Source organism: Metarhizium robertsii, assembly GCF_000187425.2.
Source record: "Metarhizium robertsii ARSEF 23 chromosome Unknown MAA_Scf_4, whole genome shotgun sequence".
Taxonomy (NCBI): Eukaryota; Fungi; Ascomycota; class Sordariomycetes; order Hypocreales; family Clavicipitaceae; genus Metarhizium; species Metarhizium robertsii.
The window spans coordinates 1,390,710-1,412,678 of record NW_011942182.1 but is presented as its reverse complement, the minus strand read 5'-3'; the positions used below and the strand labels follow the sequence as shown (position 1 = coordinate 1,412,678).

Here is a 21,969-nt window from a genome sequence, read left to right as displayed (position 1 = left end):
TTCTAAAGCTGCCAGGCTCCTCAGCACTGGCTGCACCGCCGTTGGCTGACGCTGTTGCTTCCATGCTCTGAAGTCAATCGTCTGCGGGTTACTCAAAGCAGGCCGGGCCAACTAGAATATGTTGTGGGGCAGCAGATTCGACTCTGCAGAAGCCAGCGGACACAACAGCTCCAGAGTGCTAGGCGTCCCCCACCGTCCAACGGAGGAGGCACTTGTCCGTCACGGCGACGCGACTTGGAGAGAACCTTGAAAGCACGTTAAAAAAAGAAGTGAAATAAACTTACCGATTGACGTAGTAACTATTTTCCCCGGGCGCAGTTTGCAACCCGTATTGCCTTGTAATGCGTGGAGATTTTGAAGCGAGTACGGGAAGTGTAAGCAGGAGAATAAATGAGCGCCTCCTTTCTGAACAGCTCCAGACGTCAACGTACGGTCGAATCTTGCGCGGCAACTGTGAACGTCAAGCCCGGGCTTCCCAAGCTCCAAGCTCTCCCAGACAGGTACAACTTCGAAAGCGGAGCGGTGCGTCAAAGTATCGGCGCGAGTGTCGGGGGCGTCAGCGAATAGAGTCTGGTGGGATGAGGATGGGCCCAGAAAATGAGTTGGGGCGGCGTTATTATTTTGTTGTCCCCCTTTTGCGCCTGGTTGTTTGGCTTCTGGTCGACTCTTGCTAATCTGTTGAATCGTCCTGGTGTGACTATTGAGGCTGGGAAAGTGAAAGTGGCGGACCCTTGTCCCGCCGCAGCTACCAGCGAGCCCCAGAAAAAGCGTAGCCCCGAGTACCGGTACCTTTGCCAAATTCAAGGCCGCAGCCGCCGTTTTCGGGGCATTTCAACGCGCTGCCCGACACTCGAGCACCAGACTTGAGAACTTCGTTCGAAAAAGCTCAACATCAACCTTCCACCGGTGCGGTTTACCGTCCTGAACCAATTACCTGCCCTGTCCCTAATGTTTGGTAATAATGCCTAGGCTCGCTTCCACCCACGAGTCACACCCACTAAGCCGCGTTTCGGACCCCGAACCTGAATCCCAAGCCATAACTAGCAGCCAGACATAGCTCGCTGCTTACATGTCAAACGGTATGCTTATCCCGCTTATTCGGGGCTTTCAGCCAGACGTTTTCAGACGCTGCTGCCAGCCACTTGCTGCTGCAAGTTCACTACCAAATGAGTAAGTTATATAGAGTGCCAGACCGGAAGTCATGCGTAATTAACGTAGGCTGGCGGGATAGTTATGACGATTCCTGCGAGAATCGTCGCTTAGGGATGATGGCAGTGCACGAGGGTTGGAGGGGTGAATATCGTCTCCTGCGGAATGCGGCACGCGTTCCATTTCGGCAGGGTACGGAGTTTGTCCAAATGCTGGCCCCCACCCTGTTGTTTAGTTGTTCCGTCGACGACCGCTTGATGTTCCCAGCCTTGGGTCTGTAATTCAACACGGCAGAAGAAGGCGTCCGTGCTGCGAGTTGCGAGCTGCGAGGTGACACGGGAGATGGCGCTCAGAATCCGGGCACCACAAGACTTCTTGGTCTGTTGACCGCGCTGCAACGTCGGAGTTGCCCCGTTGCTTTTGAGTCGACAGCCTCTGGGTTTGCCCAAGTCTTCCGCAGCCGTCACTCCTGGCTTGATGGCTTGTAGCATTTGCCTCTCCCCATCCATCTAGTTTCGAAGCCAGTCGACACCGGAATAACAGAAAGAGGGCCATCTCACGAATGAAGCCAGCCGCCAGGGTCCTGACAGGATTTGGGTGACGTGCGAACTCTTGTGGGCCGCCTCAACTGCGCTGAATAGTGCCAGATGCCCCGAGTGGCCCCCACTTGGCACCTCTCAACCGCTGGGGCATGCCCGAATTGAATGTACCGGTACTCGCGGTCAGTGTGTGTCGGTGGTCTCACATTCATCGCTCCTCGTACTCCGTACTCAAGCTAAGGCTCAGAAGCTGCTGGGGATGGCTGCGTCACCCCAATGCTTTTTTTTTTTTTTTGTCGCGGTGGCCAACGGTACTTCGTATCAATCCCCTTGGGGCCCCCGTCAGTATGGCGGGGCAAAAAAAACCCCCCCCCCGCCACTACTGCCAGGGCTTGGTCGTCGTCTCAAAAGCAATGAAGCTGTGTGATCCTTCACCGCACTTCAGTTTGCAGAAAAATGGTGCTCCGGGCACCGTGTTCACCATAATCCGTAGTCGCCAGGTAGGGCCTGGACGAACAGTGGCACCACGCAGTGGTGTGGTTCCATGTACTCCGTATGTGTGATGTCGCCAGTGGAGGCGCCTGGGAATGGCCGTGATGGGAGTCCTCCAGCAGTGGCCCAGACTTGAGCTTGATGCATTGCGGGGCCTGCGGCAGGCACGAAGAGGCACTTGCCTTCCTTCCCGTTGCCCCTCTCGATTGAGCACTCCAGCACTTGCAGACACTCCATCTACCACCGCCGCCGCCCGCATCCTGGCTGGAGCTTTCCAACGCTGAGCCCAAAATTTTGAAAGCTGACTTCGGCCTCGACCTTGACTGTCACACCCTCTCCGCCATTTTCATCTTCGCTCCAGATAATCGGACCTGTTCCCTGGGGTTCTTGTCAAAATCTCTTTTCTTTTGCAACTAGCCCAGTCTGCAATTGCAACTGCGAACTTTCTCCCGCTTCGCTCCCAACGTCCAGCTTGAGCTTGCCTCTGCATTGGTATGTGCAGCCCAACCCACCTTCGTCGGATCTGTGCAAGGTGTTGAGCAAAGGGTTCCCCCCTCAACGCCATTCACTTCTGCGCTGCGCAACTCGTACCTTTTCGCCAGTGTCTCCCGGAGCCAGAAACAAATCACTTGCTAACGGCTTGCGCAGAAGGATATTTCAGATCGAGCGCTCTAGGACAGAGACACCCCGAACATCTCCTATTCCACACCAATTCGTCTTCGCCGCAGCTCACCATGTCCGCCAAGGCGATTCTTGAGGCCGACGGCAAGGCCATCCTCAACTACCACCTCACTCGTGCTCCCGTCATCAAGCCCACCCCTCTTCCCAGGCCAACCAAGCACAACCCTCCTCCCAAACTGGCCTCTCTGCACTTCCCTGAGGATGCCCGCGTTGAGGATGTCCTGGAGCAGGCTGAGGCCACCTATCCTTGGCTGCTCCACGACGGTGCCAGGTTCGTCGCGAAGCCCGATCAACTTATCAAGCGCCGAGGCAAGAGTGGTCTTCTGGCTCTGAACAAGACTTGGCCCGAAGCGAAGGCCTGGATCGCTGAGCGAGCTGGAAAGGAGCAGAAGGTCGAGCACACCACTGGTGTCTTGAGACAATTCCTGGTCGAGCCCTTCGTTCCTCACCCTCAGGATACCGAGTACTACATCAACATCAACTCCGAGCGTCGTGTAAGTGAACTCTTTTCTTTCCTGTCCATTCTGCCAAAGAATCCAAATTAGGCCTAGGCTTCCGGGTGGTTGTGGCTCATGGGACGCTGGCACTGTCGTGGATTCGAGGGCATTCCACCCCTCCAGCAAGAATATTTGGCACGCATTTGCCCATTTATGTCGCAATCAGCAAAACCGGATTTTAAAATGGTGGTTTTTTTTTTTGGTTGAATATTGTGTGCTGGTCAAAGAGCGGCAGCTGCCCATCTTATATGGAAGGGGGTAGTGGGTTCTGGCGGCGGCCTACATCGGTCGCTCACTACCCATCTCCAGGGCGGACGGGCGAACGGATGTCACGACAGAGAGGGTCCACGGTTACCTTTACAAATCCTAACCCCTGCGGTCCTCAATGCCCACAATGGACTCTACAGCGTTCCTAGCTTGAGCACATGTCTCTATTGGACCGTTTCTTTCCTATTTCCGTTTTAGGCATGTTAAATGCTAACTTTTTGATTGCCTCTCTAGGGTGACTGGATTCTCTTCACCCACGAGGGTGGTGTTGATGTTGGCAACGTCGATGAAAAAGCCAAGAGCCTGTTGATTCCTGTCGATCTTACAGAGTTCCCTTCAAATGAGGAAATTGCCAAAGCCCTCCTCGAGCAGGTTCCTAAAGGCGTCCACAATGTCCTGGTTGATTTTATCAGCCGACTGTACGCTGTGTACGTTGACTGCCAGTTCACATACCTCGAAATCAACCCCTTGGTTGTGATTCCCAACGAGGACAAGACTTCTGCTGTTGTCCACTTCCTCGATTTGGCTGCCAAGTTGGACCAGACTGCCGACTTTGAGTGTGGTGTCAAGTGGGCTATTGCTCGCTCTCCTGCTGCCCTTGGTCTTACCAACGTTGCTCCCGCCAACGGCGAAAAGGTCAACATTGATGCTGGTCCTCCCATCGAGTTCCCTGCTCCGTTCGGTCGTGAGCTGACCAAGGAGGAGGCTTATATTGCTGAGATGGACGCCAAGACGGGTGCCTCTCTCAAGCTTACTGTCCTGAACCCCAGCGGCCGTATCTGGACCCTGGTTGCTGGTGGTGGTGCCTCTGTCGTCTACGCCGATGCCATCGCCTCTGCTGGCTTCGCTGACGAGCTGGCCAACTATGGTGAATACTCTGGTGCTCCCACTGAGTCTCAGACTTACCACTATGCCCGCACAGTCCTGGACCTGATGCTCCGCGCTCCCATGTCCGACAAGGGCAAAGTCCTCTTCATTGGAGGTGGCATTGCCAACTTTACCAACGTTGCCAGCACCTTCAAGGGTGTCATCCGGGCTCTGCGTGACTACGCTACCCAGCTGAACGAGCACAACGTCCAGATCTGGGTCCGTCGTGCCGGACCCAACTACCAGGAAGGTCTCAAGAATATGAAGGCCGCCACTCAGGAGCTGGGCCTCAACGCCAAGATCTTCGGCCCTGAGATGCACGTTTCCGGTATCGTGCCGCTGGCTCTCATCCCCGGCAAGTGGGAGGAAAGCAAAGCCGAAGAATTCAGGGGTTGAATACGTAATTCACGGAAGATAAATAAGATATATGAAGCATAGGGGTGGTGATTGGAGATTGTGTGCGGGCATGGGGTGTGCAGCGTAAGGGAAGATCATAGATGGTAACGCTAATTGGTACCTCGTGTTGTTGTATTTTGCAAGCTAGACTACGGAAACATCTGAGCTATTCAATATTAGGCCTTGACCGCTGCCTGGACAGACGGCAAGGGGCATGTATGGGCTACGAGACGGACAAGGGGACGGCTCAAAACAAACGATAATCAAAACCATGCACTTACATATCGTGCTTGCTGCCTTGTCATGTAGTATACCTAGTAGCTGTGTGACTTCCATTGCCACACGTGCACGTACAGATATGATTGGATTGCAAGATCCCAGAACAAAAAGCATTGCTTATTGCCCCGAATCCAATCCTATCCCAAACAATGCCAGTGGTCCGTTATCGAACGCGGACCATGCAGTACAATACTCCGTACGCCAGTTGAAGATGTATCACCCCTGCAAATGAATGCATGACATCTTCGTCGCCGCTCCCGCCGCTCCCGCCGCCACTTCTTGCCACAAACATGATGCATATGTTGAACGGCTACGTGCATGTCTTGCCAAAAAGAAGAGAAAAATATCCACAAACACCACAAAAAATTAAAGCAACCAGACCTTTTTACATGCAAACACCCTATCCCCCCTCCCCCTTCTTCTCCCCAACATAATCCCAGTACTGGCTTCCGTGCGTACATTAACAAACCCCCTCCCGGAAAGGAAAAAAACAACAGCCTTCTCCATCCTGTACGCTTTTCGCAAAACATGACATGTCAACTTCTACTACATTTTTCCTCTCTTCAACACGCTTCACCCGACCCTCGTTTCATTCTGCTGCGCCCATGCCCCCCTCTCAGGCGTCCCCCTCGCCCTTCCCCCGCGGCAAAAAACACAGACACAGCTTCGATTCCCTTCCCACAACGTCGCCGGTTTCTCTTGGCGGCATGATGTCGCGGAAGGTGCGAGGCTGCCCGCCGTCCCTTTTGTCACGAGGGAGTGAGCCAAGCGGGGACCGCCTACGTGACTGACGTCTTGTTTGCCCGCTTGCCTGTAAATGTTTACGGAGTGATACGTGGGAAACCGGGCCGGTTCTTTTTTTTTGTTGTGTGTGTGTGCGTGCGTGTATGTTCGCAGGGTGTGTGTGGTTGACGCGTATATTTCACTTTGGACTGGGGACCAGCCCTCCCGGTGAACCTTTTTTTTTTTTTTCCGCACTTATATATATGATGAGAAAGGCGAGAGGGAGTGGGAAAGAAAGAAAAAAATCAAATCTCCAAATTTCATGAAAAATTTCTAATCTTGAAGCTGAAAGCTGAAAAACCTGATCGGATATCGCTTACGCAGACAATACACACAAACCTACTTGCTTCACATCAACACGAATACCACCACCCGGGGCAGCCCTACACGGATAAGCCATGTCTTCTTGCTGCATTTCTTGTTGCCGCGCCCCCGATTTTGGCACCCACGAATTTTGTGTGCCTTGCGATACGGGCTCTGCGTGCACTACTCCTTACTCGCGAGACATGTCCCTCGAGGACGACGGATATCAGCGCCCCCTGTATGGGCATGTTGGGACAGATGAGACTCCCAAGGAGGCCAAAGAGGTTGGAGAGAAGGATGAGAAGAACAAGGAAACACAGGAAAAGTAATTGGTGTTGAGAAACGGAAGTACAAGGCGAATTTACAGCATGATGTCAGAGTGATGTACTATTTGCAACGGACTGCAAGCTAAGTATATGGTGCAATCATAGGAGTTACTGGGACAACAAACAATATGTATACAGAATGCAAAGAGGACATAACCTGGTGCTCTCCGCCAATTCCCACATTTCTATATACACCTTCACTGGTCTATATGCATCTAAACTGCTGTGAATCACACAAACAACATTGCAATCAGCGGCACCACAGCAGCCAACATCATCGGGGTATTGAGAACAGCACTGCTGTCTTTCTTGTCACCGGTAGAGCTGCCGGTATTGTTACTGGTCGCATCAATGCTGCCAGTTTCAGCCTTGTTGCTGCCAGCCATGTTGAACTGGTCATCAGGTACGGGAATGACCTTCAAGCCCGTAATTTCCTTGCCCTCGGAATCCTTGACAGTCATCTTGACGTTAAAGTCGGAGATCTCGACGATCTTACCACTGGGCTTTGGGCTGATGCCGTTGTCGATGTACTGCTGAGCGCCCGGAGGTGGGACCGGAGCGGTGAAGTTGGAATCAAAGCCATTCTTGGTAAGAAGCGATTTGGCGCACGTGGGAGGAGTGATATCCTTCTTGGCAGCTTTCTGAGTCTGAACGGATTTCCAGTCAATTGTAGCCCATGCCGCCTTGAGACGGTTGTAGTCGCCCAAGATGTTGAGAGTGGTTCCATTGATCGAGACAAGACCGTAATTGTTTGACTCCAATGTCCACTCGTAGACAACACCGCCAGAGAACGTGGGTGCCATTTTGTCGCTGTACATGGCGCGAGTCTCATTCCAGTAACGGGTAGGGGGCTCAATACAACCATACTCGCTGAAAAACACCGGGACGGATGACTTGGCGAAGCCTTCGGTCAGCTTGTCGAATGTAGAGCTTTCATAGGTAGCCTTGATGCTGCACCAGCTGTAGGAGTTCAGAGCGAAAACGTCGGCACGCGTCATGTCGTCTGACTTGCCATCGGTGCTGCATTGCATGTAGTTCCAGGTATCCCAAAGGACATCGCGAACATCAGCAGCAGAATAACCAACCGGAATTTGGCGCTTGAGGTTCTTCTTGATGTAGTTCTTCAAGTCGCGTGTGACGGCACGAAGATACTGTGGAACGTACTTGGCTGACTCAATATTGTTGATCACTTCATTGCCAGAGAAGAAAAGCAGGGTGTTGGGATAGTTGGCAAAGGCTTCGACCACTGCAAATGTGTGATTGAGATAGGCGGCATAGTAAGTTTCCCAGGGCTTACCAGAGTCCAGGGCCTGACCAACAAGAGGAGAGTTGACATCGAGAATCATGTACATGCCAGCCTATGGTGGCGTCGTCAGCCAACCAACGAAATCCCACGGCTAACGTGGGAACTCACAGCATTGAAGATACTAGCACACAGGTCGTGATTCTTGTTCGGGTTTAAGTTGTAGACACGGATAGCATTGACGCCCATGACCTGCATGAGGGCAGCATCTCGCAGGCAGGCATCGGGGTTGCTGAGAGGGTCGGGACTGTCCAACTTGAAGCCGGCACTGCCACCAGGCTGATAAGCGACACCTACGATCTGAAACTTGTCGCCAGTCTTACTGTTGTAGAACTCGTTGCCTTTGACCTCTAGCTGTGGAACGGCGGCGACAAACGACGCGGCGAGCGCGACGAGAGCGGATTGAATCTAAGACGAAGCCTGTGGTCAGCTTTGCATGAACTCTGGGGCGATTGTCGATCTTGTTATCGGAACCAGTAACAATTGACAATTTTAGGGCTTGCTGCGACAACACGGCGGCCATGAACAGTGCCATATTCAATACATACACGCATGGTTGGATGCAGTTGCTGATAATACTGGTGAACACAGATCAAGATGCGAAGGATTGGTCAAGTACGGAAATATAGCAAAATGCAACAATGTGGTGGGCGGGAAAGAGCTGGGGGGCTCTTTAAGGGGAGAATAAAAAGAACCAAACTATTTAGCAAAGGAAGGAACGAAAAATGAGTGTAGGCCTGCAGTGAGGCAAAACTAGTGAATACGAGCAGGAATGGGAAAGGGAAAGGCCTCGTCGGTGAAGAACTGACGATGGGGTCATATAAGCGGGAATGGTGCTTCCCATGTGGTCCGTGTCATGTCGCTTGCTCCTGCCTCACATCAATCAGTGATATGACTATGGGTCCAGATACTCTCATGCACTCTCACTTCTAAACACCAAAGTAAACCCAATGCCATGACTCTCATGACCATTCCCTCGCTAGTACGAAACAAGAGAACCGGGGCCCGATGACACCGTCCAGATACACGAGACTGTCACAAGCCCTGGACGCTCGTCCATGCAATATCTGTTCCTACGGTTGCTACCACTCAATTTACCAACGTCAACACCTCTCTTGTCCTATCATAATCCAGGATTCACGATGCACAATTGCTCTGACGCTAGCGCGTGGAACTGGACCAGGGGTAAAGGTCCTCGGGGTCAAGTACTAGTATGTACAATTAATTGCTTCATCATTTCTTGCGTCCCGCAATACAATGATTGTCCACTCTCGCTGCCCTTGACCCGTCTAATGCTCTGGATAGACCTAATACAACCGCCGTGATATTCACCAACATCGTTGAAGAAGTTGGTCAAGAACCCCTTCAACGTTGCTCAGCCACACCCGACCCAGCAATTATCAACTCGTGTCCAGGGGACGTGCCACTCGACCTGGATACTCCGTACGCTGATTTTTTCCTTCATGTCCATTCTCATGAGCTTCAGTGACGGTGAGCGCCCCGCAAACAAGCACGAAATAACCCTGCGTTGCCATCACGCCGCCCTTGTATTTCGCCGACTGGAACTCTGGCAGCCCGACACGCTTTTGTTTGCCGGTCTTCCGTTTCGCTACTTTCCCAAAGTCACCGTATTGGGTCGAGGTTTATTTGTCAATCATGGACACTCGGGACATTAGTCCCATGTTGTAATGTAGACTTCAACAGCCTGTTGACAGCACAAACAGCCGGCCGAACAACATGACCACCCCCACGACCCATACAGCGCTAAGTCACCGCGACAGAGGCCAGGACTCAGCCACTGTGACGAAACCTGAATACCTTCCGCGACTCAAATGGCGTGGAGTTTGAGGCTGTGTTTTTGACAGGATCTCAGGGCAATATACATACATATGTAGTTCATATGGATACTAAGCATCCAGTGCAGAAGAGAGGATTTTACCGCATGGGTCCTCTTGCATGTTAGCACTCCCAAAATGCACCCTCTCATCAATACACCAAGTGACTTGGGAATAAATATAGACATCAATGCGACGTCGAAGCTGGGCGACATAATGACTGGCCGAAGATAATGTCACGATAAACTTGGGTGCTACCCTATAGCAGGCCAAACTAAGAGACAATCTACTTATGTAAGTTATATGACTGGGATCATGCTTAGCGACAAGGATCTTGGAGGGAAGGAAGGAGTCTATGGTATTACTCCGTACTTTGGCCTGTTATCGCCCTGCGCACCGATAACTACCTCTAAGTACCTAGGTATTCAAGAATCATGGTTGTGGAGGATAAACGGAGGGAAAGAGCCATCCGCGCTGGAATCGAGAAAGCACGGTGCCATCTCGTTGGAATGTCATGCTAAGCCCCCATGCCATCATCCCAATCCCCAAGTTGGAGGGGCACTCGAGTTCACAGACCGCTTTCCCAATCCAGACACCCACGTCAAACCAGGTACCGCTGCCGACCAAAAAAAAACAAGCATCATTCAGTCCATTCTCCAGATCTGTACAACCATTCTCATATCATTCTCATGCCCCGCGTCCGCCGCATATTCGGCGCCCTAATAGTCCAAACTACCCGAGCCCACAACTGCCGCCAATTCCTTACAATGGCCACCCGTACGTGCAGAGCTGTCATCACCCAATAGACCATCCATGGCGGCTAACCTTCACCAGCACCGCTGGACCGCCGCCCAATCATCATCTCCGGCCCATCTGGCGTCGGCAAAGGCACGCTGTATAACCGTCTCTTCGCCCAACACCCAGACACATTCTGCCTGTCCGTCTCGCACACCACTCGCACCCCACGGCCCGGCGAAGCCAACGGTGTGGACTACCACTACGTGTCTATGGGCGACTTTGAAGATCTCATTGCCAAGGACGGGTTCGTGGAGCACGCCCAATTTGGGGGCAATCGCTATGGAACGAGCAAGATGACGATTGAGGAGCAAACCAAGAAGGGAAAGGTTGTGTTGCTCGATATCGAAATGGAGGTTCGTCTATTCAATCAAGAATGAACGCGGGATGCTGATTGAGGGGCGCATGCTGACTTGAAGAGTAGGGGGTCAAGCAGATTAAGCAATCCAGCATCGCTGCTCGGTATATTTTTATTGCTCCTCCGTCGCTCGAGACCCTGGAAGCGCGTCTCCGTGGCCGTGGCACCGAGAGCGAGGCAAGTATCCAGAAGAGACTGAACCAGGCGAACAATGAACTTGAGTTTTCCAAGACTCCGGGTGTTCATGACAAGATCATTATCAATGATGATCTCGACAAGGCTTACAATGAGCTTGAGGAGTACATCTACCAATCCTCGGATTAATGACCCTGACGAACGATACGCTAGAGATGATATATACTGGTACGAAGATGACGTTTCAAAAGCGTGAAATAATAATAGGCCTGGCACTTACATTAGAAGGAGCCAATACACAATGTACCTTACAACAAGATTTATAAATGCTCTAGATGTATATAAGATGCATAGACAAAACCTGTCACACAGCCCAAGCTTACAGGGAATCAATATTCTTTCCCCCATCAACGTTTCATTTTCTCGGGTGACGAAGCCAACTTTAGCCATACTTGGAGTGCAAGGTATGAGGTCTGATTAAAGACTAAGAAATGGTAAAAAGAGCTCGAGGTGAGTGCTAGTAAAGACAATAAAAACACGTATAAAATAGACTTGGGCCCATGAATTGCGGGGGGCCATTAAATTCGGTGCCAGAGCTCACATCAACTCAACCCGGCTCGATTCTGGCATATCGAGACTGATTGCTCCGGATCCGTAGGCTGGTCATATCTCTGCCTTTCTGCTAGGCGCCACCCACAACCCCTTTATAAAACCAAACAAAGGCTCTTGCTGGCAAGTCCTAGGTCGCATCACAATATGACGATGTGACCAGCCCTCCCCAGACAAAGGATATCACTGCCCTTTTTGCTTCCACATGACACCGTGAGAAATATTGAAGTTCGTAAGAAAATAGTCGGCCACATGCCCCCTTAAGCTGCCAAGAGACGCCGTTGCTCCCTCGCCAGTACAAGATCAAGCAGAAACATTGGCTTAGTAGCCATTCATGGCCATTCTTTGCGAGCTGCGGCTCAATTCTCGGTCTGCAGCAGGGCTGATGGGTCTGCTGCTTGCGCCGCCACCATGCGCACTGCTCTCCTTGAGGGCCAACAGCTGCTTCGCACGGAAGGTCTCGTAATGGATCTGAGAAGTAGTCTCGATAAGATCCTGGAGATGGGTTCGGAGAAGGAAGTTGCGGAGGTAAACAAATTCGCAATGGTTCTCGTCCTCGACGTTGATGACACCCCATCGATTCTGGCGACCGCGGACCTGCTTGCCATCAATCATAATGGACTTTTCGGAGCCAACAACAGCAAATGGAACGAGACCCTATTTCATAATTTAGATTCTGTTGTTTTCGTCCAACATTTAGCACAACTTACCTTGATCTGCCCGTTCAGGGAACGCTCCTCATCATCAAACTCTTCATTGTCATATGGGTACATCTTAAGGTTGTGGAAAGAAAATTCCTCCTTGATGCGTTCCTTGAAAGCCTGGCGCTCCTCAACCGTCAATGTATCGGCTTTGGCAATGACGGGAACGACGTTGACGACATCGGACAGCTTCTTCAAGACAACAATATCAATGGGCTTCAGTGAGTGGCCTGAAGGCTGGATGAAGAACAAGCAGCAATGAATGCGGGTGTCCTGAATATAGCGTTCTCGCTGAGCAGTGAGCTCCTTTCGTAGGTAGGCGGAGTGCTGGTCCTTGATATACTTGACAATGGGGTCCCAGCAGCGGTCGTTGTTGACCAGGTCGCCATAACCGGGGGTATCGACAATGTTGAGCCTCAACCGAACGCCGTTCTCCTCAATGATGTGGGAAACGCTCTGAATCTCGGTGGTAGAGCGAATAGCCTCATCAGGCTGCAGACGACCCTTGGAGTCGATGAGGTGCGAAGCGAAGATGGTGTTGATCAGGGTTGACTTGCCCAGACCAGTCTGGCCTTCACCGATAACAAAAGGTTAGCTTTATTTCCGCAATCTGTCCAGCTCCCGGGTTCACCCTCGCCACGTACCAACGCAAATAACGTTAAACTGGAAACCACGCTTCAACAGCTTCTTCTCAATCTGAGAAGTAATGCTGTCAAAACCGACGTGGCTCTTGGGGAAGATGGTGTTCGCGGCAGCCATTGTGTAGATCTAGTAGGCGGGGGCACACCAGATGTACTAAGGAGGTACGGCGATGGCTGTTGAAATCGAGATGTAAAAATCTGGACTCTATTCCAAGAAATCTGGAGGAAGTCTGCAGGATGGACGAAAGACTGCGAAATACGACAGCAGACGTGCACGGTCAAGGATAGAGTGCAAGACGACTGGAGTTTTGGAGGTGGTCGTTGACAGATCCAGAGAAGGGGTAACTTTCGGGGCGCTTGGCTGACTTGGCGTCCCTGCCAATCCAAAGCGATAATTTCCATGACCCAAAGAAGGTACAGGGACTAAGAAAGGGGGAAGGGGCATCTGGGGACATTGCCTCTGGAGCTTGCAGTTGACCCACATTCGGTCAGTGCATTAGAGGTACTTGATTGGCTGGCAATGATTGACCAAAGCCACCGCAGAGAAAGCTTTCGGCAGACTTTTGATGGAAGTGACACGCGAATTTGCGATGTGGTGGGCTGACAAGTAAAGTTGTGAGAGCTTCAAGATCTGGCCCAACGATACTGGAACGATACCGAGGACCTGCAGACGCGAATCATTTAGTATCATTGCTTGGTCATCAAGGAATCCTCGAGTCTCCCGATTACCAGCGACCACATACTCGTCGACTACCATCTCGAATGGACGTGAAGTCCATCCGGCTTCAATAATTCTCAAAGATGGCTGCTGCTACCGCATCAATGCTTTCCCGTCTGCCCTTCCCAACAGTTACCTCTGCTCCACGCTGGGCTACGTTCTATACCCGATTCTTCAACACCCGACTCTTCCCTACACTCTCGGTTGCTGTGCCGGGAGTTAGCTTGAACATTCCCACCTTGCTGGGCGACATTTGGGAATCAGTTCTACGCGCGGTACCCAAGAACAAAGTGTCACATTCTCGTAAGCGACACAGACAAATGGCTGGCAAGGCTCTGAAGGATGTGAACAGCCTATGCAAATGCCCTGGCTGTGGAAAGACCAAGAGAACGCACCGACTATGCCAGAGATGTCTCGAAGGTGCGTTGGTACGAGTTTTTGCCTTTATTTGCATATGCTAACGATATCGTCAGACATGAGAAGGATATGGCGTGACGACTACCCGACGAACAAACCCTTTTAGGCAGATGGGAGGATAGAGGGGGTTCATCTGACAACTGTATCAAAAGCCTTGTATATCAATTTCAGTCAGGTCTGCATGCTATTGGCGTTTGGCTAGGATAGCCTTGTATACTGTATATAGACACTGCAGATAAAAAACAATCATTCTTGACTTTTGGTGGACTTTACGATTTAACCTGAAAAGCAAGGGTTTGCGTGACGTATCCTGTACCCATTTTGTCGACGTCATCAATAAACTTAGGAGTTGCTTTTATTTGTAGTTTAAACGAGGGAATATGTTTAAAATATCTGTCAGCCTCGTAATACAAGTAAGGTGCAAAATACTGTTGTGGGATGAGAGCCCAGGTTGTAGCTTAACCCATAGCCTCGACAGTACAAAATCCTGCCCCACTATGACCGATGTCAAAAGCATTCTCCTACATCCAACTCAAGATCACGGCACACCAAGCGTTGTGGTCACCCGTGTTAGAGAAGATGGTGAGCACCTCCCACACTTCTGACTTTCGCGCAACTACTGACCATGACATGTAGTCGAAGCAGTATCTGACAACCCATACTGTGGATGATGGTATGCCTGCACACTGCCCCGCCATCACTGAAGTCGCGGAGGTTGGGACGCACTTTTCCACACTAGTAGCTAACACCAAGTGTTATAGCTCATATTACGGATATATTTTCAATAGCTACGACACCGAAGGCGGTACTGTCAGCCGGTGGATCATCAACGCTCCATGTGCACGACACAACAGACCCTTCATTCCCTTTGAAGCAGTCCATCCCTAACGCGCACAAACTCGGTTGCCACCACATCAGCACATCAAGAAATGGAAAGGTTGCAGCAAGTGCAGGCTTCGGAGGAGAGGTGAAACTTTGGGCGTTAAACCAAGACACTGGCGAGTGGTCAAATAGCGGCGAAATCACTGGACCGGCAGTCAAACCAGGTGAGGTGTGGGCGGTAGCACTCAGCGAGGATGGGTCATATCTGGCCAGCACAACAAATGACGGACGTATCAACGTCTGGGACATTACAGACGAGAAAAAAGCCAAGATTATGGAATATGAAACAGGAAGCGCTGGGTCAGGCAGCTTTGGCATGAGCGTCGATCTCAGTAGAGATGGCAAATACACTGCCAGCGGTCACCAAAACGGAGCAGTATACATTTTCAACAATGACACGGGGAGAATTTTGTATTCTCTTTCAGGTATGTGATGCTGGAAAAAGAGCCAGAGAAAAAGAAGCTGACATAGAGCTATGTAGGGCTCTCAAAACCTGTTCGAGCAGTAGCCTTCTCGCCAGCGAGTTCGAGACTTGCTGCCGCGGGTGACGCAGGAATCATTGCCCTGTATGATATGAAGCACGGCGAACATGTGTGCAATTTGACCGGCCATTCTTCATGGATCACGACTATTGACTGGAGTGATACGGGTGAATTCTTGCTCAGCGGATCAATGGATGGCAAAGTCAAGGTATGGTCGATTGAGCGAAGTGCTTGTGTGGCCACCCACAGCGAGACAGATAAGGCATTGTGGACGGCGCGATGGCTTCCCAAGACTGGGAAGAGTGAGATGTTCTGCACGGCCGGTGCGAACAGAAGCCTGTCCTTCTATCGCGAAGCGACTGGAGCTTAATGGAAGACACACGATGTCAAATGTTTCACTGCCATTGATGAAAATGAATGGCTTCGATCACCTTAGTTCCTCTCCCTTGACGCCTGTGAAGCTGCTCCATCACGTGATGGCGTTCCAGTCTCGCGTTGCCCCGCCAGAATCAGCCCCCCCCGCCCCAAGTTATTGTAGCTGCTACAACCGTCATAGCCAAGATGCACCCACCCACTCCCGCTTATTTGGGCTTCAGCTGAACCGTTAATCAAGTCCACAAACATTACCCTTTCTTTCCAGCAAAATTCGAATAATTACGACCCTAGAAGTATCCATCCTGTTGTTTCGGAGCATAGGAATAATTCCATACTAGAAAAATCATATAATACCACATATCGTCCCATACTCTAGCACGGGGACCTGGCATCACATCATGCCTACTACTCGACGATCAACCCGCGGCCGCACTGGGCCTGCAAAAGGTCAATCAACGATCAGCTTCGCCAATAAGGTCACAAAGAGCGTACCAAAAGATATCAAGAACAAGTTGGTAACACCGACAACTACCAAGATTGAAGTCCCGGAGAGAAGAAAGCCCGTACAGGAACATGTCGAGGAAGTAGTAGACGATAAAGTGGAAGATGAGGAAGAGGATGATCAAGAGGAGGCAGAGCTCAAGGAGGAAGTTCTGGTGAAGACAGAGGCTGAGTTGAAGGCTGAGAATCTCACCGACTCGCAGATCGATAAATACTGGAAAGGCATTGAGAAGGAACGCAAGGCGCCGAGAGTGCATCAAGAAGGATTGTCTGTGAATGACAAGGTTTTGCGATACTTTGATGTCTGCTCTCAATATGGGGTAACCATCCGTTTGACCTTGCTTTCGTCTTGACAGGAGCCTGCTGATGACTAACTGATGTGTAGCCTTGCATCGGAATCGATCGCATGAAGCGGTGGCAAAGAGCCGAGCGGCTTGGCCTGCGGCCTCCCATTGAGGTTCTCTCCGTGTTACTGAAAGAGCAGAAGAAATCTAACAAAGAGGCGGAAACGGCACAGATGGATCATATTCTTAACTCGATTGCTGTTGGATCATAGCCTCTGTTTGCAACTATTACGAACGAGGTTGAAATAACGGAGAACGGGAGGCGTTGGTGGCGTGTGTGTTTGTTTTTAACGAATGTTATGTATTCTATTGCGCTGGTCTATGTAAACCCGCCATGTATCAGACCAATGACTTGGCCATGCCTCGAAAACAATCTATGTTTCCGGGTTGAATGTCTTTGATGCTAGATCTAATACCATATACTTCTTGTTCTATGGTGAGGAAACGGTTCTTTGCCGGCGGCTTCTAATTCTTTCATGCGGTCGTAAAGGAAGAAATCAATCAAAATAGCATTGACGTGTGTGTCTGGATGTGCTCGAACGATTTCACGCCGTATTAATTCGACGCACCATATACTGCATGCTGCGAGCATCGATTTAGCGGATAAACGCGCACCATTCTAGGGTTGGTATATAGTTACCTCTCAACTGCACCTCCCAGCGATCTCCACTTTTGAACATCTTTCTGTCCCTGATAGCCGCCGCCACTGGCGGACTGCAGTACAATGCGCCTAGAGTAATCAAAATCTGGGGGATGCGGTAGTCCGCAAACATGGTGATCTTGTCAATGTCTCGAAATTTGCCGTACGACTGGCCCTCAAAGCAGGCCCATATATCGGCGACTAGAATCTGAGCCCGCTTCAAGAACCTCACAGGTTTGTTTCTGCCTTCGAAGTAGTGCTCGTCACGGAAACATGAAAAGTCTCGGGCCAAGAGATTGACAAGTTCGGCTGCTGAGCCGTTGGCTGCGGATATGACGTTTGCGAAGGAGCAGTTGTATCGCTGAATGGAGGGTTAGAACTATTCATGCCTTTTCATCTTTAGTACGGGACGTTTGTCCGTGGCCCACCTCATATAATACTCTGCCGCTTTCTCTGAGGCAGTCTAGTCGTTCTTGCAGCAGCGGCATCTCCTCTTCTGTGGATGATCTGAAGATGTGGCGAAGGGACTCTAGGTTGCATTCCTGCTCGTCTTGCCAATAGTGAGGATCAGTGATTGGAATGTCTTATCACCGGATGTCAGTACGTTGCTGGGCCTTGAAATGTGACATTGGCAACTCGCCTTCTTCCAAAGCCCTCTGGATAGCTGCGACAAGACTCCAATACCCAGTCCACCTCCTCCCGTGATACTCGATAGCAAACCTCTCATCGTCCGGCAACTCAGACCAGAAGGAGAAATTCAGCAGATCCATGGTGAAAATGAAGGCCACCGAGGTCTCGTCTTTTGCCTTGGGATGAAGCTCGTGCTCTGACCAAGTGGCCGTTGAGTAGTGCTTCTTCTGCATCTGGGCGTATATCGTCTGCGCAGCGGCCTTGGTAGCCCGCATATCAATGGCCATATCGATGCCTTGGTTGTATACATACTCGGCCCCGTCTAGAACACCTGTATCCGCCTCTTCCTTCACGACAAGTTTGCCCTGCAGGTGCTGGCGGAGCAGTTCGAGGAGCTCAGGGTCCGCTTCATCATCAGACATTTTTTTTTGGTGAGAGTCGAGTCAAATGCCGGTGTGAAAGGGACGATGGCTGCTCCGTTATACAATGGGCCTAGCATACATGCATTCAAAAGAAGAAGGAAAAGAACAAACGCAACTGTCGAGATGACAGGAAATTACTGTATGTATTCAGTGATTTGGTGGTGTTGCAGATTGCATGGACGGGAAGGGGGAAAATCCGTAGAAGTTGGTTCCTGGTGGTCACTCGCCCAATCGGGCTTCTCGGTCGCAAAAAGGGACGTCATGGTCGCAGAAGACTCTCAGCTCTCTCGATTTAGCGCCCATTACACATATCGAATTGCGGTTCAGAACAGGTTAAGCTCAGGGCCAATTGAGCAACCTCAGCGGTCATAGCTACAATATACATGTACCACGTCGCCAAGGGATCGCAAATTAAGACAAATGCGTCGCTATGCAGGATACTTTCTTCGTCTTTGCTGATGCGTGATGGATTCTGCAGAGTGACAGTCAAGCGAGAACACTGGCGAAAGGGATAGCACTTGACGACAAAGCAAAGCAGCCAATCAGCACCGCCTATTTTGTTTCCGGGACCCACATGGGGAACGATCCCTGGCACATCCGACATGTTTCAATTGGTCGCAACTTGTCGCTGCCATTCAAGCGTCAGCCGCAAGCGCTCATCAGCAGTCTGATCAAACAGGGTCTCGAGAAACACGGCCGCTACCGACTATGCTCTCCGTCCGACATTGAATAAAATTCTCGCATGCTCTATCCCCCATCCGATCGCGACGTCGTCTCTTCAACCATCGAATTGATCTTGCCGAGAGGCGACAGCGGCCATGGAGGCTTCGATCCAAGCCAGTGAACCTACCGCGCCGCTGGCAGCTGTGGCAGCTGGGCCAGCTGATCCTGTCCCAGGTCAAGCAGTTGGAAAGACTGTCAACGCCCAAGAACAACAATCACAACTTCAGCAGCAGCCTCAGCAGCAGCCCCAACCTTCCCAAGCCTCTCAACAAACCGCTGCGCAAGCTCCGGCCCAGAATCAGCAAGCCCTCTCCAGCCAACAGAACTTCACAACCCAACATCGCCCACGAGTGATGGCACGAGACAGATACAACCACCAGTCGCTCGGGGCGTCCCTGAACTCGTCCGTGAAACAGGTATGTCGATTCTGGGTACCTAAAAACCATATATTCCTGGTGTTGTTTGTGATAGAGGTGCATATCGTCGCATGACTCGTGTGACAATGATAACACTCTCTCGTTGGGTACTGCCATATTCGAGAAAAGCCAATAGATTCTGGGAGAGAACTTGAGGTGAGAGCTGACACTGATATTTTCCAGGCCCGAGTCTTGATGGTCGGTGCAGGAGGCATCGGATGCGAATTACTCAAGAATCTGGCTCTCACGGGCTTCTCAGAAATTCACATTGTCGACCTCGATACAATTGACCTGTCGAACCTGAATCGACAATTCCTATTTCGACAGGAGCATATAAAGAAATCGAAAGCTCTGGTACATATAACACACCGTCTAGGGTGGATATCGCGGGATGAAAAGCTAACAGCTGGGTAGGTTGCTAAGGAAGTCGCCGAGAAGTTCAATCCAAACGTCAAAATCGTCGCCCACCACGCCAACATTAAAGATGGAAATTTCACTGTTTCGTGGTTTCGAAAATTTAGTATCGTATTCAACGCACTGGATAACTTGGAAGCTCGACGACATGTCAACAAAATGTGCCTTGCTGCGGATGTGCCTTTGATCGAAAGCGGCACCACTGGTTTTAATGGCCAGGTTCAAGTTATCAAAAAGGGTGTAACGGCATGCTATGATTGCACTGCTAAGGAGACACCCAAAACATTCCCCGTCTGCACGATCCGAAGCACGCCGAGTCAGCCCATTCATTGTATTGTCTGGGGTAAGAGCTATCTCATGAAGTAGGTGAAGACCATCACACAGCTACAAAGTTGTGGATTGCTAACTGCCCTTACAGCGAAATATTCGGCGTCAGTGAGGACCAATCTGCGTTTGATCATTCGGAGGATGCGGAGAACGGTAAGAGTGCTACTGTTCCGGATGGCTACCAGTTCTGACTTTTAATTCCAATATCACTAGCCCACGAGATAGAAGAGCTCAAGAAAGAGTCCGATGCTTTAGAAAAGATCCGTGGCGCGGTTGGCACTGCAAATTTCCCCCAATTGCTCTTTGATAAAGTCTTCAACAGCGACATCGAGAGATTGCGATCGGTCGAGGACATGTGGAAGTCACGGAGAAAACCTGCACCTCTGAATTACGACACTGTTTTCAATCAGGCTACGGATGCCATCGCATCAAAGGACGATATTCTGAGCGATGACCAGCGGGTGTGGACCCTCGAAGAGAATCTTGTTGTGTTCAGGGACAGTCTGGATCGCTTGAGCAAGCGAATGCTGGACCTCAAAAAGAACAAAGACCTATCTGGTCCTGAGCCAACGATTAGCTTCGACAAGGACGATATTGATGCGCTGGATTTTGTGGCTTCATGCGCCAACATCAGATCAACTATTTTTGGAATTGATCGTAAATCACGATTCGATATTAAGGAAATGGCGGGAAATATTATCCCAGCCATTGCCACTACAAACGCCATTGTCGCTGGTCTATGCATCCTTGAAGCATTCAAAGTCCTTAAGGGAGACTATGGACAGGCTAAAGAGGTAGGATTGGAAAGGGACATGTCAGTTATACAGCCAGACCAGATGCTGACTATTTTTTTAAGGTGTTTTTGCAACCCTTTGCCCCCACTAGGCTTCTCGGCTCAGATACTTCGCGAAAGCCCAACCCAGATTGCCCTGTGTGCAGTGCCTTCAATGTCACTATCAAGGTTGATCATTCTAGGGCAACCCTGAATGATGTTGTAGAGGATATTATCAAGAAACAGCTCGGGCTTGGAGAGAAGGAATTTGTCCTCAATAACGAAGTTGGTATCGTGTACGATGCGGATGAGATTGATAATCTACCGAAGAAGCTTGCGGATCTTGGTATGTACATCTGCTGCATTTTCTCGGAGAAGACGGTTGGATAACTAACCTTTGAATAAGGCATCAAAGGAGGAAGCTTCCTTACCGTCATTGACGAAGATGACGATGAGCCGTTGGTTAATATTGTGATCAATGTTGAAGAAGGGTATGTGGTATTGGATAAATTTAATAATGCACAGACTCTAACTGTCCCTAGTGCTGTTGAGACGCATGATAAGCCTGTTGAGGCTCACTTTGACAAGCAACCTGAGATTCCTCAGAAGCCCAAGAAGGCTTTAATTGCAACTAATGGCGGTCCCAACGGCATCCAGCAAAACGGCAAGCCTTCAGACCAAGATGCGCAAAGCAGGGCTCTTAAAAGAGCTCATCCAGGTGATGATGCGCAAAGCAGGGTTTTCAAACGAGCTCATCTAGACGACAATGCGCAAGTCGGGGCTCTCAAACGAACTCATCCAGGCGACGATGCGCTGCCGGCCAAAAAAGCGAGGATTGCCGGTGCCGAGGATGATGATGTTGTGCTTGTACAAGACGATGCTGGTGCAATTGTCATTCCTGACGACTGAGGCGGCATTGTTACAGACGACAATGTCGGAGTTTGCTCATC

The 21,969-nt window shown here is 50.6% G+C and overlaps 9 protein-coding genes across 9 annotated transcripts; 6 read left to right on the top strand and 3 right to left on the bottom strand.

Moving 5' to 3' along the window:
• Positions 1-2,914: 2,914 nt before the first annotated feature.
• MAA_02559 (beta subunit of ATP citrate lyase) lies at positions 2,915-4,888 on the top strand (the record flags this gene model as incomplete). Its single annotated transcript, XM_007820557.1, has 2 exons — positions 2,915-3,355; positions 3,860-4,888. 2 exons carry the CDS (start codon positions 2,915-2,917, stop codon positions 4,886-4,888), a joined length of 1,470 nt encoding a protein of 489 aa, XP_007818748.1.
• A 1,921-nt stretch (positions 4,889-6,809) lies between these two features.
• MAA_02558 (glycoside hydrolase family 72 protein) lies at positions 6,810-8,436 on the bottom strand (the record flags this gene model as incomplete). The annotated part of the gene is made up of 3 exons (XM_007820556.1): positions 6,810-7,937; positions 7,994-8,290; positions 8,431-8,436. The coding sequence occupies 3 exons, from the start codon at positions 8,434-8,436 to the stop codon at positions 6,810-6,812; spliced, it is 1,431 nt and encodes a 476-aa protein (XP_007818747.1).
• Positions 8,437-10,484: 2,048 nt separating this feature from the next.
• On the top strand, positions 10,485-11,194 carry MAA_02557 (Guanylate kinase; the record flags this gene model as incomplete). Its single annotated transcript, XM_007820555.1, has 3 exons — positions 10,485-10,494; positions 10,552-10,868; positions 10,937-11,194. The coding sequence occupies 3 exons, from the start codon at positions 10,485-10,487 to the stop codon at positions 11,192-11,194; spliced, it is 585 nt and encodes a 194-aa protein (XP_007818746.1).
• A 741-nt stretch (positions 11,195-11,935) lies between these two features.
• Positions 11,936-13,074, bottom strand: MAA_02556 (cell division control protein 10; the record flags this gene model as incomplete). The annotated part of the gene is made up of 3 exons (XM_007820554.1): positions 11,936-12,271; positions 12,325-12,887; positions 12,960-13,074. 3 exons carry the CDS (start codon positions 13,072-13,074, stop codon positions 11,936-11,938), a joined length of 1,014 nt encoding a protein of 337 aa, XP_007818745.1.
• A 683-nt stretch (positions 13,075-13,757) lies between these two features.
• Positions 13,758-14,197, top strand: MAA_11082 (uncharacterized protein; the record flags this gene model as incomplete). The annotated part of the gene is made up of 2 exons (XM_011413048.1): positions 13,758-14,094; positions 14,148-14,197. The coding sequence occupies 2 exons, from the start codon at positions 13,758-13,760 to the stop codon at positions 14,195-14,197; spliced, it is 387 nt and encodes a 128-aa protein (XP_011411350.1).
• Positions 14,198-14,595: 398 nt separating this feature from the next.
• On the top strand, positions 14,596-15,825 carry MAA_02555 (meiotic recombination protein; the record flags this gene model as incomplete). Its single annotated transcript, XM_007820553.2, has 4 exons — positions 14,596-14,673; positions 14,728-14,764; positions 14,853-15,398; positions 15,455-15,825. 4 exons carry the CDS (start codon positions 14,596-14,598, stop codon positions 15,823-15,825), a joined length of 1,032 nt encoding a protein of 343 aa, XP_007818744.2.
• Positions 15,826-16,228: 403 nt separating this feature from the next.
• MAA_02554 (DNA polymerase delta subunit) lies at positions 16,229-16,887 on the top strand (the record flags this gene model as incomplete). The annotated part of the gene is made up of 2 exons (XM_007820552.1): positions 16,229-16,651; positions 16,717-16,887. The coding sequence occupies 2 exons, from the start codon at positions 16,229-16,231 to the stop codon at positions 16,885-16,887; spliced, it is 594 nt and encodes a 197-aa protein (XP_007818743.1).
• Positions 16,888-17,271: 384 nt separating this feature from the next.
• Positions 17,272-18,367, bottom strand: MAA_02553 (uncharacterized protein; the record flags this gene model as incomplete). The annotated part of the gene is made up of 3 exons (XM_007820551.2): positions 17,272-17,676; positions 17,744-17,822; positions 17,907-18,367. 3 exons carry the CDS (start codon positions 18,365-18,367, stop codon positions 17,272-17,274), a joined length of 945 nt encoding a protein of 314 aa, XP_007818742.2.
• An 818-nt stretch (positions 18,368-19,185) lies between these two features.
• MAA_02552 (Ubiquitin-activating enzyme, E1, active site protein) lies at positions 19,186-21,928 on the top strand (the record flags this gene model as incomplete). The annotated part of the gene is made up of 8 exons (XM_007820550.1): positions 19,186-19,506; positions 19,690-19,860; positions 19,921-20,282; positions 20,339-20,400; positions 20,461-21,041; positions 21,104-21,365; positions 21,426-21,510; positions 21,562-21,928. 8 exons carry the CDS (start codon positions 19,186-19,188, stop codon positions 21,926-21,928), a joined length of 2,211 nt encoding a protein of 736 aa, XP_007818741.1.
• Positions 21,929-21,969: the final 41 nt, after the last annotated feature.